The sequence below is a fragment of the Octopus bimaculoides genome, chromosome 16 (genome assembly GCF_046866305.1).
Source record: "Octopus bimaculoides isolate indiv1 chromosome 16, ASM4686630v1, whole genome shotgun sequence".
NCBI classification, from domain to species: domain Eukaryota; kingdom Metazoa; phylum Mollusca; class Cephalopoda; order Octopoda; family Octopodidae; genus Octopus; species Octopus bimaculoides.
Window position 1 is genome coordinate 47012485 of NC_142943.1, and position 15300 is coordinate 47027784.

A 15300-nucleotide genomic window follows, 5' to 3' on the forward strand; every position below is an offset into this window, starting at 1 on the left:
TTGCTAATCGAAATCGAAAAGATGTGGCATTTCAGGACGGTTGCAATACCAGTAATTGTAGGAGCACTTGGAATGATCAAAAAAGAATTCCTCTTACTCCTGGTGGAGTAAGAGGAATTCTTGGAACGAAGACGTCATCATTTTTTCCACATCCAGAAAGAAGGATAGCCTCGATAACCTTTGACATCATTTTCTTTATCACCAGTCGTGTTCCATTGCAAAGTCTTGGTGGTTCCAGATTGCGGAGTAACATTACAGGAGTTCCAACTTTAAGTGCTAATATGTGGGGACGTAGTCCAGGAGGCTCCAACGAATTGAGAAATTCAGGAGGATAGTTCACCACTTCATTTTTATATGGAATTGTATCAACAGACTTGTTCCCGATCCGACTCAGGTGTAGCAGGCGGCCGGGGACCCGAAAGATGGAAATCCACGCTCGGTCGGGACGAAACCAGAGGAAATTCTGGAAGTCCAAAGTGCCTCTGACGTGGAAATCGATCGTCGGAACCGGGTGTAGGGGCAAAAGACCAATCGAGCCGTCTAGTAGCTGGTTCACTCTGAAGTTTCCCTCAGTATAGGTGGCGCTAGCGGCAGAACGACGCACAATTCCGTCCGGTAAAGCGATTGACTGGAGGCCCCGGGGACGTTGACGGTCTCGATCTACTCTCGAAATCGGAACGGGTGAAACGGACCGCTCCTCTCTTGATCGGAGGCGGCCGTATATCGCAGCCATTGTGACGCGACGAATGCACGGTGCCAAGTGGGCCACTTTTGGTAAGCAGAACTGGTGATGTGGTACGAACCGAACGTCCAGCTTCGCCTATTAGATCCCCGATAGGGTGTCGGTCGATATAGACAGCAGGACGGTGGCCACGGAACTCGGAATCCGCTCAGGAGTGTGTAACAACCTACCTGCTGAATCGACCGGCCCCGAAAATGGATGGCGCTGGAGCGAGCGACCGATGCTGGTGAAAAGTAACAACCACATACAATCACCAAACATCGTCCAAGTTAACCCTCTTCACCTTCACGGTTCCGGGTACAGTCCCACTGCATGGCACCTTGGGCAAACACTGGAGTTTAAAGGATATGTTGTTGTACAGCTATTATACTATTAAAATTTTTTTTTTTTTTTTGCTCGGGTCAAACACTAGAATTTAAAGGTCATGGTCTGACGATGTGATGAAACGGAAAATAAGGCTGGAGAAGAAATGTCTGTCGCAAAGTGTGTTTCGTAAAAGATGGAAGCAAGTATGTTGCGAGTGAAAGAACCTGTCTTAACGAGAACCAAAAAAGAACAAAGCAACGTCTTCAGTGTGAGTTTTTGGTTTGTAGGGTCGACCGCGTCCGCTTCATTTTTTGTTAATCACTCATTTTCATTTAATTGTATATATTTTAATTGTTTATTTATTCATACGTTTCGTCTCATTCGATACCCTGACCCCAATGTTTGTTTCGTCTGTCCTCGTATCGTCCCCTCTTTTTCTCAACCTCATGGTTAATAAAGAAAATGGTCTAACGATATGAATTTTCCGAGTCCTCTCCTCCACCCCCCGTTCGCGAGCGCGCATTTATTTTTCATATTCGTTTACAGCAAATTGTGTTACACCTATTACACTATTTTGTTTTCGTTTCTTTTTTTTTTTTTTGCTCGGGTCAAATCCTTTAGTTTGACCCTTTCCCCTCCCCCCATCTTTTCCCCCAACTTTCTGGCTGTTCTCACCGCGTTCAAAATTTACTTTATTTTCTGTAATATATATATATATATTTTACTTGGGTCTGGTCGTTTATCTTGCCAATTAAACACGCACGCACACGCACGCACGTATGCAAAATAAAACTTGAAATTTTGTAGAGATATATATGTTATCAGTGGTACTACTAAAGCAGCGCGGACCCGAACGCGCAGTCGCGCAGTCGCGCAGTCGCGCGTCCGCGCTAGCTAGTCGTGAGTGGTCGATCCTAACCCTAACCCTAAACACGTATTCATTTGCACACGCGAGTTAGGGATAGGGTTAGGGTTAGGGTTAGTGATAGGGTTAGGGTTAGGGTTAGGGACAGGGTTAGGGTTAGGGTTAGGGATAGGGTTAGGGTTAGGATCGACCACTCAAGACTAGCTAGCGCGGACGCGCGACTGCGCGACTGCGCGTTCGGGTCCGCGCTGCTTTAGTAGTACCATTATCAGTTTCCGAATATAGGTCTGCACCTCGCCAATTTTTTTTTTTCCATATTAAATTCCAATATAACAGTAATCTACATTATCAGAAGGATAGTTGCAGAGAATACCATTACAAAAATATCTATTTTTCTGAAAGTTCTAAGGAAACAAAATCGGAAGAGGGCATTCTTGTGCAGTTACACCCCATTTTAAATATGTTGATGTCGAAAACCGTTAAACTTTATTATTTGCTTGTTATGTTTGTTTACATAATTTTTATTACATTTTTTCAGTCTACAAAAATATTTGAACAGTTACCTCCCCCTTGTTTATTTTTCGTCTCAGTTGTTTTGTCTCCAGTAGGTGTCGCTAGAGGGCATGCAGCAGCAGCAGCAGCGCCATCGATCAAAGGGGAGATAAACACAAGTTGATAAAAACTCTCCAAACTCCGAAGTTGTCCGAGCAACGATGGAGGAGCGAAGCACCTTTAAGATTCCTGTTTAAAAAACCCACACAAGCTGGCCACCGTCTGCATTTAAATACGCCGTACTATATATATATATATATGGCTGGTGGTAACCAACAGAACGAAATACTGAACCTTCCGCAACTGATGCCAATTATTTAAAATGAAATAAGAATTATGTAAAACACAGACAAGCTCTCAAAGCATTCTCTTTGATGCTGTCTTCCATCTCTTGAAATATTTCGTTTGTAAACTTTACCAGGAGGAGAAGGAATATTCATTCTTGCCAATCTTCTAATTTACTAGACTTTTGTGAAGAATTACTTGCTGGCTTTAGTTTGTTTGTTAGAATTATTCGGTTTGTGTGTGGTTGTTGTTTTATTCATGTTTTAAGGTAAATCAATTTTATTTTGTTCTTAACTTCATTTAAATTTTGTTAAGATGTTTTGGGAGAGGAGCAACGGGGAAAAATAACTTTTAGGTAGATCTACACTTGTATTCTTGATGTTGCTCAAGGACTCGCACCTTACTAAGTTACTTTTTTACCTCAGTTTGTTTGTTTGTTTGTTTGGAGATGCATAAAAAGTAATTTTTTCTCTCCCCTTCTCGTTTAACAAGTAAGCAAACATCTCCTGTAGTCATAAATATATTTATAAATGGTGGTGTATGTTCGTAATGGAGTCTAAAGTAGTAGATGCCCAAAACCAGCATTCAGCAGCAGTTGGTAACAGTTCTAGGAACAGCAATAGTAGTAGTGGTAATACAACTGCTTCTGCCACTAGTAGTAGTAGTAGTAGTAACAACAGCAATAGTAGTAGTGGTGGTAATAATAGCAATAATGTTGGTATAAACAACAATAGTTCTTTGGGATGTCCCCCGAACAACAGTGTCAGCAGTAGTAACATGAATAATAACAACAACAACAACAGCCGTACCACCACCACAAATAATTCTGTAACAAACCAAACTAACAGCTGCAACAAGAAAAACCGGGAAGTTATCAATAATTCTGATGACCAATGCTCGACTATTTCTTCAAGTAAGATCGATAACGTGTGTTCGTCTTCGGACTTAGTAAACACGGCCCGCGGCAATGCAACTCCTTCGAAGTTACAAAAACCAAAAAGTGACTCAAACCAAACGGATTGTAATATACGGGAATCTGTGGACGATAATTGTGAAAGCTCATCCTCTGTTACAAACCTATTTTCGTCGGTTTCGGGATTCTCTCAGTTGCATCCAACTGCTTCAAATGATGCCACACACCTAAACTCTTGTTTCAACCACTGCACAAATACTTCATCTGTATCAAACTCGAATCCTTGTTCCTATTCAGTGCCTTTTTCTGATTCGAACACACACCGTCCGATAAGTGGAGGAGCAGCTGCGAACCCATCGCTATCCCGCGCTGCTGGCAATTCAAGCACAAGCGGGGGCCCTTATAACTGGCAGGCCTCCAAGATATCTGTCCGAGAACGACTGGCTTACCTCTACAACAATGATGTTATGAGCGATGTAAAGTTCCGTGTTGGCAAGTCTCCTGACTCGCAGATAATCCCAGCGCACAAGTTTGTACTCTCTGTTGGCAGTGCTGTCTTCGATGCTCTTTTCAACTGGATGAAAACCAGTAACTACACACACGAAAACCTGATTGATATTCCTGATGTGGAGCCGAGCGCCTTCTTGGCTTTGTTGCGATTCCTCTATTGCGACGAAGTCCAAATTAATCCCGAAACCGTCATGACGACTCTGTATGCTGCTAAAAAATACTCTGTGCCAGCACTGGAGAAGGAATGTGTTGAGTTTTTGAAAGGTAACCTCTCCAGTGACAATGCCTTTTTGTTGCTCAGCCAAGCGAGACTGTTTGATGAGTCACATTTAGCTTCACTCTGTCTGGAAACTATTGATAAAAATACTTCGGAGGCCCTCGCGGCTGAAGGCTTCACAGATATAGATCTCGACACAATGGCCGTAGTTCTTGAAAGGGACTCTTTAGGAATCCGTGAATGCAAGCTGTTCACGGCGGTTTGTCGTTGGGCTGAAGCAGAATGTCTCCGACAAAATCTGACAGTTACGCCAGCTAACCAAAGGAAGGTTCTTGGTAAGGCACTTCACCTTATCAGATTCCCACTGATGTCTGTTGAGGAGTTTGCTAGGGACTCTGCTCAATCTGGTATCCTTTTAGATAGAGAAGTTGTAGATCTTTGTAGATCTTTTCCTATACTTTATCAGTTCAAAACCAACCTCCAGCTTTTCAGATGTGCCCCGTTGCAGTTTGACTGGCAAAGAACAAGTGATATCACGTTTCTGTCAAATTGAGAGCCGATGGGGTTACAGCGGTACAAGTGATAGAATCAGGTCAGTCACATTTTCTCTTTTACATCAATCGATTCTACACACATTGCTCCAATATTTTTCATTACTTTACGTTGTTGACATTATTTACACACACACACACACACACATATCTATCTATCTATATATATATATATATATATATATATATACACCAACATTTAACGAGGGAAATATTCTTTATAAACGTTTATTTAGGAACCTTATAACGACTCCCTCATGGAAACATTTTCCCTAATTTTCGAAACTTGAGAAACTAAAATGGACAAATTAGATTTCTATGAAAATCGAGTTAAACACCAAAGTAGAAATTCCATTGAATAACCCTAACCCTAACACTAGTTTTGTGAGATTTGGCTGTTATATCTAGCATGTAAATAGCCTGCTTGGTGGGGGGGGGGGTTGAAATTTTTCAAAAAATTTTTTTTCAGAATCGCAATCTCCATAGCCTAAAACGTGGGATTCCGTAAAAAAAATTAATAAATAAGGGGGGGGAAAGGTTCAGATTACATATAGTCCATCTCTACCAAAACAACAAAAAAAAGTCTGTTTCCTCATGGAATGAAATAATACCAAAGACTTTTGCTGCAACTTTTTAGAATTGATTCTTCACCATTTCTTGTTCTGAGTTTTTGTTTTGAAATAAAATAATTTTAATAAAGCTGTTTTGATTAATACAATTAAAAAAGATGAGTTCTCACTTAAAAATATGTAACTTAACTTTGGATGGCGATTACAGATGTAGTACATTCTATATTTTCCCTTTAAGAACTAAATCTGGCTAATCAATCACTAATAATCGATGTCTGTCTGCTTCCATCAGCAAATGTAAGAAAGAGAAATTGATTTTCTTCGACCTTTTTTTTCTTTTTTTTTTCTGTTGAAGAATTATAATAAAAACAAGGAACACTTTTTGAAACATTCTTTATCTGTTTCCCTTCCTCCGACTCCTTTTCAAATCACCACACCCTCTTAAAATAGGATTTATTTTCATTCCATTTTAGTTGGCACTGATAAATCTAGTTGAATAGCGAAGCTAATAACTAAAAGTAATATTCTTAATAAATGTTGCAGACATTTAGCATAGATACAGTTTTGTTAATGGTTTGTGATAAACAAAACTCAATATTTTGATGCTTATTTACGACTGAATCAATTTTATACACTCGAGTAACAAATTTACCATCAAAATTCTCCTTTGTTTTTAAATATAAATAAGAGGAGAGACTACGAAGTGGATTCCTTGTATAAATATTATTTACAGTCCTCGGACGTTTTTTTTGTATTTTTTTTTTGTACGTATGCTGACCACTGGTTCAAATTGGTATTATTTAATTTCTTTGTCTTGTTTTGCCAATAAAACGACTAAGTTTCTTTTTTCTTTTTGTTTTCTCCCCCCCCCCCCCACTTTCCTTCCACTGAAACATTTCCAATGTTTTGTTTGTTTGTGAATTGGAAGATTCAATAGATTGGTGGCGGCCAAAATGCGTTTCTCTATTTAGCTTGGAATCTGAGTTGGAATCCTACCGAGGTAGACTTTGCTTTTCCCATCTCACCATGATCGTCTGTACCAGGGATTCTCAACGCTCCCACTTTTTTTTTTTTTTTTTTTAATTTTTTTTTAATCTACGTACCTCTCTGATTTTTAATTTACTCAACTGGAAATCCGTTTATATTTTTATAATTAAATATTATAAGGGACTGTTTAAAAAAAAAAATTTTAATATTGGGAAAGTGTTGCCAATTTATTGCAGATAAATTTTAGCCACAAAATATGTGAACCCTAGTTAAGAACCATGAGTCTATATCCAGGATTTGAGCCCTTGGGAGCTTTTTTTTCTCCCCTCTGTTTCTTCATTCTATTACATCAGTCTTCATCAGACTCCAGCTGTGTCCCTATTAAACTTACTAGTTCCGAGGGAAATCTGACAAAAAAAAAAAAAAAAAATGAAATAAATTCATTTGGCACCAGATGAAGACATTTGAATTGTTTCCAACTTCCATGTAATTTAGTTGGTGAGGACAATGGAAGCTGGCAAGCTTTGTTTATGAGTTTTACATCCCCATGTATCAACAAATATGTTTGTGATAAGCCAGACATTGTCTTTAATGCAGCCTCTTTCATTTCATGAACCAGTTAAACTAGTTCTCATAAAATATATTCTGTAAATAATTCAAAGGATCAGCTCCATCAGTGTTTTGGCATCCCATTTTTGCATGCTTGCATGAGTTTGACAGAACTTGCTGAGGCAAATGCTCTTTCTGTCACCCACCCTTCCTTGATGAATATTTTAGCCAATCCTTTAAACACCAGCAGCTCAATGACTGGCTGTCTTCATGCAAAAGATTCCAAAGGTGTGACACTGTTTGTATAACTGGAATGGTTGTTTACACTTGGTGTGCAATGCCAAGACAAGGGAGACCTGAACACATACGAGTGTGTATGGGTGTATATTACTCTTTTACTTGTTTCAGTCATTTGACTGCAGCCATGCCGGAGCACCACCTTTAGTCGAGCAAATCGACCCCAGGACTTATTCTTTGTAAGCCCAGTACTTATTCTATCGGTCTCTTTTGCCGAATCACTAAGTTATGGGGACGTAAACACACCAGCATCGGTTGTCAAGCGAAGTTGGACACACACACACACACACACACACACACACGTATATACATATATACGACAGGCTTCTTTCAGTTTCCGTCTACCAAATCCACTCACAAGGCTTTGGTCGGCCCAAGGCTATAGTAGAAGACACTTGCCCAAGGTGCCATGCAGTGGGACTGAACCCAGAACCATGTAGTTGGTAAGCAAGCTACTTACGGCACAGCCACTCCTATATATGTTTATATACATACACACACATTTGTTTTTTCATACCGGTATGGGTTAGGTCAATGCTTCTCAATTGGGGTCCACAGAAGATTTTGCTGTTAAAAATTTCTCTCCAATAAATTGGTCATACTTCTGCAATACGCAAAATAATTTAACGATTTTTATTTTCATATAATTCCTAATGATTTTTAATTATAAAAATCTGATTGAATTTTTTTTTAACCTCAGATGGTTATGAGGATCCAGGTGAGTAAAACCTTAATCAAAGGAGTTCATAGGTAAAAAAAAAAAATTTAGAATTGCTGGGTTTGATCAATCTATTATTGGAGCGTTGTATTACAGCCAGGTGCTCTTCCTGTAGCTAACTTGAACCCGTCTTCAAATAAAGGATCTCTGACAGCACAAAGTCAGTGGACAGCTTGGCAGCAGAAAATGGCATTACTACTTGGAGATCAGAGATTTTTGGAGAACTGCAAATATAAGTGCATGCATGCACACACACACACATACACACAGAGGCTTCTTTCAGTTTCTGTCTACCAAATCCACTTATAAGACTTTGGGGTCAGATTGGTGCTTGTAGTAGAAGGCACTGCACAGTGAGATTGAACCCAAAACTGTGTGCTCTGGAAGCAAATATTTTGACTACATAACAAGCTATATACAACCTTAATTGCTAAATTGCTAACAAATGTAGATTTTTATTTCTCTGGAGCATCCTTCTTTATTTTAAAAGCATCATCCTGCAAGATTCTCTCTTCCAACAGTTACACTTTAGCTAATTCTCTGATCTAATTTTGATTCTCAGTTGCAGCTTTGTCGTCCATTCATCTGTGAGTGTTTCTGGCTTTGTGAAATAAACTCTTTTACTCCTGACAAAGCAAGAGTAACTATGGAAGCTATAACTTACATCTTAAAAAGAATTCTTCAGAAGAGGAATTGTTGAAATATGTTGAGTCTTTGTGCCAAGAAACCAATATAAAGGCCTTTTCGTTTTCTGGGTCACTTGCAATGCCATCTCTCTCTCTCTCTTTCTCTCTCTCTCTCTCTCTCTCTCTTTTTCTCTTTCTCTCTTTCTCTCTCTCTCTCTCTCTCTCTTTCTCTCTCTCTTTCTCTCTCTCTTTCTCTCTCTCTTTCTCTCTCTCTTTCTCTCTCTCTCTCTCTCTCTCTCTGATTTCCTTTGTATTCTCTTTTTTTTTTTGTTTTCCTTTTTATCTCCTAAAAACTTGCAACTGATCATTATTCGGTCAGCACATTTTTCATATGATGTCCCTTTTCCAGGTTTATGGTGAACCGAAGAATTTTTGTTGTTGGGTTTGGTCTCTATGGGAGTATACATGGCCCCACGGATTATTTAGTCACCATTGAAGTAAGATTTTTTTTTGACTCTTCTAAATTTTTCTTTTGTTTTGTTTTTTATATAATCCTCATAATTCTGCCTCTGTTTTTCATCCTGCTATGGGTTGGACAGTTTGACAGGGGCTGGCAAAGCCAGGGACCATTCCAGGTTCTTTAGTCTGTTTTAGCTTGGTTTCTACAGCAGGGTGCCCTTCCTAACACCAACCATTTTATAGGGAGTAGTGGGTGCTTTTTTGTGACACCAGCTCCAGTGCTTTTTTTGTGTGTTAGGGGCTGAAATGTGAGTGGTGGGGAGAAAGTTGATGGGGCAGAGCCCTTCAAGGACAAGTATTTATGTGACTGACCAGACTATTGGATGTTGTTATACATCACTGGTCACAATGCACTTTGCATCATTTCGGCTTTTGAATGATGCCACCCCACAGTTACCAAAAATTATAAGTGTGTGGTTCTGGGTAAAGTGGAAATATTTCAGTAATGGAGTAAAGATTGTTTGATAACATAACATGGCAGTCCTGGTTTAGGACATATGTTGTTGTAATTTAGTCCCAGGAGACATCGTCTCCAGCTGGCTGTATGACACGATCTGTCTCCTTATATTTTCAAACAAGGGAATCTAGCACCCCCACTCTCCAGCTGGAGACGATGTTTCCTGGGGCTGAATTACAGCAACATTCGTCCTAAACCAGGACTGCCATGTTATGTTGGCAAACAATCTTTACTCCAAAGTAATTTTGCTGAATATCTCTCGTTGTGAGATTTACAAATGGTAATTTTCTAATTTCTAAAATAGTTATCATCTTAATGTAAAGAATTCTTTATTTATGTCTTTATTTTACTAAATTTCTTCAAACCAATATGGGGTTTAAAGCAGTGGTTCTCAACCACAGCTCTCAGGGCCGCATGCGGACCTCATGCATCCTACTGGCTGCCCTGACAGTCTTCTCTCTATAAATATAATAATCATTTTTCTTTGACTTGTATTTTACCTTTTTCTGTACAGCCCCCTAAAAACAATCCAGGTTATGGATTGGACTGATGTTAAAAAGGCTGAGAACCACTTGTTTAGGGAGTCCATCCCCTGCTCCCACTTATTTAGGGAGTCCTACTGAGAAAAACCAGTTTTATTGTGTTGGTATTGCAGTAATCATCTTCATCTCTGGTTTAATTTGAATCGGGGCCAGGGGATGGATTAATGGTTATTAATCAGTGCCTTACAAAACACAAAAATTTAAACCTAAGTTTTTGAAGACTGTAACTTCTTTTATAAGACTTCACTTATTTGTATCTTTTAGTGATTATTTTTGTCTTTTTCTTTTTTCTTTTGTAAAGTTACTTCATGCCGACACAGGTAAAGTTCTGGGCCAAAATAATGGCACTTTCCATTGTGATGGATCTACCTCAACCTTCAGAGTCTTATTTAAGAAACCACTGGAAGTGTTACCAAATGTCAATTATACAGCATGCACCACTTTAAAAGTAAGAAAAGCTTTCTTTTTCTCCTTTCTCATAATTAAGCAGACACTAATGGGAGAATCCATTCTAGCAGAACAGGCCAATAGCTGGTTCCTGATATTCGTTTATTCTTTTTTCAGAACGACATTAGTGTCTAAATGCCCTTTTTCTTCACCCATAACAGTTTGACTCCCTATCTTGAAGCAAACAACGTATTTGAGAATGGTAATGTCGTTTTTGCTCCCAAAATCTGACGGGGAATTTAATAGTTGAGGGAAGCAGTAAAAATAGTCATGTTTACAGGAATTAAAGATATCTGTTTCATGGAAAATATTCTGAAGCAGTTAGGTCAAGTATTGAGCTGTTGATTCTTTACAAAAAGGATTTATACTGGGTGGTCATCTGGATTTGTGGTTTTGAAAGTGACTCTAATTCTCAACAGAAATGCAAGGTTTTAATGTCACAAGACAGGCAAAGCTGTTCAGTCTAAATATTCCAATTAATGGAATATTTAGACTAATTATCAGCTGTGTATGCCTCCCATTTTGTCTTGCCGTCTGTGATTGAAAAGGAAGCAGTCTGCTGGAGATAAACCATTTCTGATGAAACCATTTTTGGAACCTTCTCTAATGTAATGGTCTGTCACTTCTGCTGGAATGGATTCTGTTCTTTAAAATATATAATAGAGAAACAATTCTTAACCTTTTGATATCAACCTGGTTGAAATCGGTTCTGGCTCTGTAGTACAAATGTCTTGTTTTCATATGTTTTGAATTAAAATCTTCCACCAAACATTAGTCACAATTTATGTTCCTAACACTAGCTTAATGATAACTAAGTTATTTTACTAAATTCTTTGTTATATTTAAAGTAATTGAAAGAAACACAGAGCATCTCAACAGAAATATGGTAACAAAAGGGTTAAAGATCTTTCCTTATATCATTTGCTGACCTTCATTCCCATTAACTACAGTTTTGTAAATCTGACTCTTATCTAAGCCTGACAGATCTTCAGTACCAGCTACATTTGAACTTAAATATTCTTGTACGTATTACTTCTTTTGAAGCCAGGAATTCCTCTGTGAAGTGTAATCTTCCTCATTCCTCATGATCTACTCTTCTCATGCTAATTTTGCCAAGCTGGCGTTAGTCTGCATATTACCATTCCACTTGGTCTTTCATCATCTTAACCAGAGTGGGCAGCTTTGGTCTTAAACATCTTATCCCTTTCCTAATCTCCATCTGTGTTTTGCCCTCTGCTAACAGTACTCCTTAATCTTTCATCCATTTACATTCAGTGTACATTCTAATTGCATGTATCTTTTAAAACCCAGCTATTTTCTCATTTGTGTTCTTCTTTACATTCAGGCCAGACTCATCTAATCTCTCTCCATCCTCCCCACGTCTTAAAATCAGTGCAATATCGCACTTTCTTTTATCATACCGTTTGCCTCTACCTGGAGAGAAATCTCTTATTACCAAGTGTGAACTTTTACCATTCTTCCATCAACGAATAGTCATTAAATCCTATTGCTGTTCATGTGCAGTGGTCCTGTACATGTATTACACTTGACGTTTCTGTTCTGCAAGTCTGTCAGAGATGCCACTGGCTCTTATGTAGTGTATTCATTAGTTGCACTCAGTAAATCCAGGTTTCTATATATTTCCTGTCTCCATATCAAGCGAAGCCATCTCTTGGATGGCATTGGAGTATTGTTCACTTTGATCTTTGCCATGCTAGTTTAACCCAGTGGTTCATAACTGGGGTCCATTTGGCCCCTGACAGTCCATATAAGATTTTGGGGGTCAATGCAATAAAATATGGTAAATCAGGTATCCACAATTGTATTTTAAGGGCCCCTGGAAAAAAATTTTCTTTAGATGTATGTATTGCAAGAAACAGCTGGATTTCTTTCTCTAACATTTTACATTGTTCAACCTACACAAGTTGATGTGTGAAAAAGAAAATAGGAATTTTGAAAAAAAATTTTCTATAAACTTAGTTTTTAAACTTCAAATGGCTATGGGGTCCACCAGAATAAAATAGTAATCAAAGGGGTCTATGGATTAAAAAAAATGGTTGCGAACATATAGTCTCTTTGTTTTAAGGTTTGAACTCTTCAGTAGATTCTGCTGGGATTAATAACTGAGAGAGTAAAGCCCTTATACGCTTTCTATTCATTCAATCCACACTGAACACTTTCCTTGCAAACGGTGCTTGTGTACTTGGTTCAGCCAGTTTTCTCAGGCCACTCACCTGCTGTTAGGTCATCAGACTACAAAACGGGACCCTATCAAGCGGCTTCTCTAGAGTAACAAACAAGAAAGGCTTCTTCTCTAAAATACTTTGCTTTCAGTTGTTTCATTTAGAAAGATGAGATTCGTTTTGAGTTCCAGTGTTTACCTGCGATTTAATTAATTTTCAGATGAAGGAATAGAAAGTTATACATTATGTAAAAGCAGACCTGATGTGTAGTTTAATTGCAATCCTGGTTCTGTCTGCGAGTTTTCTTTGAAATGAATAGTTTACACACTACTGCTGTAATATCAACAGATACACTCATCACAATAAAATTCTTAGATTCTCTTTTTCTTTCATTGTTTTTTAATTATTTATATTGGATTATGAATTTGTGAAGATTAACAAAATGTATATACACACCTAAACTCTTGGATGTTCTAACAAAACTTATAAAACCATTTTTATAATTACAGATTTGTACATGTATCTAAGTGTTACTCTACAAACTATATTTGCTCTCCAAATTTCACTTGATTTTATAAGATAACTAACTTTACATTCCTACTTGAAATCTAGAATTATGTAATAAATCTCTGAAATTCTTCTAATATTTTATTACCTGTAAAAAAACATTTTTTGTTTAAAAAAAAAAAAAAAAAAAACTTTTTTTTTTTTTTTTGTCTTTTAATAGGGTCCTGATTCTTATTATGGCTCCCGAGGTCTGCGCCGAGTAACTCATGAGACTGTTTCAAGTGGCAAAGTTACTTTTCAGTTCACCTATGCAACTGGCAATAACAATGGCACATCTATAGAAGACGGTCAGATTCCAGAGATTATATTTTACACATAGTCCAAATGATTCCTTCCTTTTTCTTACCTCCCTAAAAATATCAGAAGATTCCCCCCCCCCCCAATCCAACTGCCCAATTCCTATTCTTCTGATTTCTTTGGAATCAAAATCCAATTTGCTGCTGCTGTCCCTTTTGTATGAACCAACCGTTTCCTGTTCCCAGATGAATATAAACTTTCATCTTTGGAGGACAGCTTCAAAGTATTATCTTGTCTATTGAGCACATGACTCATTTACTCAATCCTGAACCAGTATTAATTTGTGAGGATAAAGAACAACAATATCTTGCGAATACTGAAGAAATCTCCTCTCATCCCAGCCTCTATATCTTTTTGATACATTTTAATCCAAATCCCTGTAACTCTCACAACTAGGTACCAGCACGACAATTAGTGTTCACATTAAAATAGACAATCAGTGCCCAGACTCTGCCATGGACCCTTTATAAAGTGCCTGCATTCATTAGATCTGTTTCCCTAAGCCTGACATTTTCTTGCTGCCATTCCCCCCTAATGTAAGTTGAAATTTTAGAACTTGCAGTTGCATGTCTGGTTATTAAATTCCTTGTTGGGATTTTGAGATAACTTGAGTGTTAAATCAAATGAAGTCATAAAATAGAAATATTTTCAAAAGATTTTCCTTAAACATATATATATATATATATATATATATATATATACACACTCACATACATAGCAAATGAGTGCATATATATATATATATATATATATATATATATATATATATACACACTCATATACATAGCAAATGAGTGCATATATATATATATATATATATATATATATATATATATATATACACACACATACATAGCAAATGAGTGCATATATATATCTATATATATATATATTTGCCCATTGAATAAAATTGCAGTATTTCTTAGATAACTTTTATCAGTTAGCTATTTATCAAAATGGAACCAGAGCTAGAAGGCAGTGCCAAATTCTTGGTTCCTTCCTTTTGTTATTGGGCTGTTTTTGCCTAATCTTTCAAGAGCTGTATTTTATACTTTGCTTTAAACCATTGTCTGGATTCTTTTGTGATATCAAACCATTCTGTCCCTGCTGGCCAGTGGAATTTGGGCTCATAATGGGGTTTCTTTCTTTTTTTGTTTTGTCATCTAGTCTGTATCTTTTCTGTAATTCACTTGAATCAGAATTCATATACATTTTTCTTTGGGGAGTAGCTATTATGAAGCAAAAACTATGAAACCTGTAATGATATCTGTGTGTGTGTATATATATATATATATATATATATATATATATATATATCTAATCTATTTTCCCAAATAGAGTAGTTTTGGAGTTAGTAACCAATATTGTAAAGCATGAAATTGCTGCAAGTGTTTGTTTTGAAATGTCCTTAATTGTAGAGTAAGATTTCTTTTAATATTCTCCTGGTTAACTGCCAATTATGTAAAACCAATTAATTAGCCCCCCCCCCTTTTTTTTTTATTAAGGCAGGTCTTTGGAGATATGTTTGTGTTTTATATTATTGTAATGGAACCATTTGTTGTGTTGTACATTCTGAGTTCCATGGAAATCGACTTTTTTTA

General features: G+C 37.5%; 1 protein-coding gene across 1 annotated transcript; it reads left to right on the plus strand.

The window, feature by feature from the left end:
* The first annotated feature begins 2388 nt into the window (after positions 1-2388).
* On the plus strand, positions 2389-14073 carry LOC106874037 (BTB/POZ domain-containing protein 2). Its single transcript, XM_089364653.1, is given in 5 exon segments — positions 2389-4820; positions 4822-4982; positions 9097-9184; positions 10507-10653; positions 13563-14073. Coding segments are annotated over 5 exon segments (2085 nt in total). The 5' UTR covers positions 2389-3290; the 3' UTR covers positions 13722-14073.
* Positions 14074-15300: the final 1227 nt, after the last annotated feature.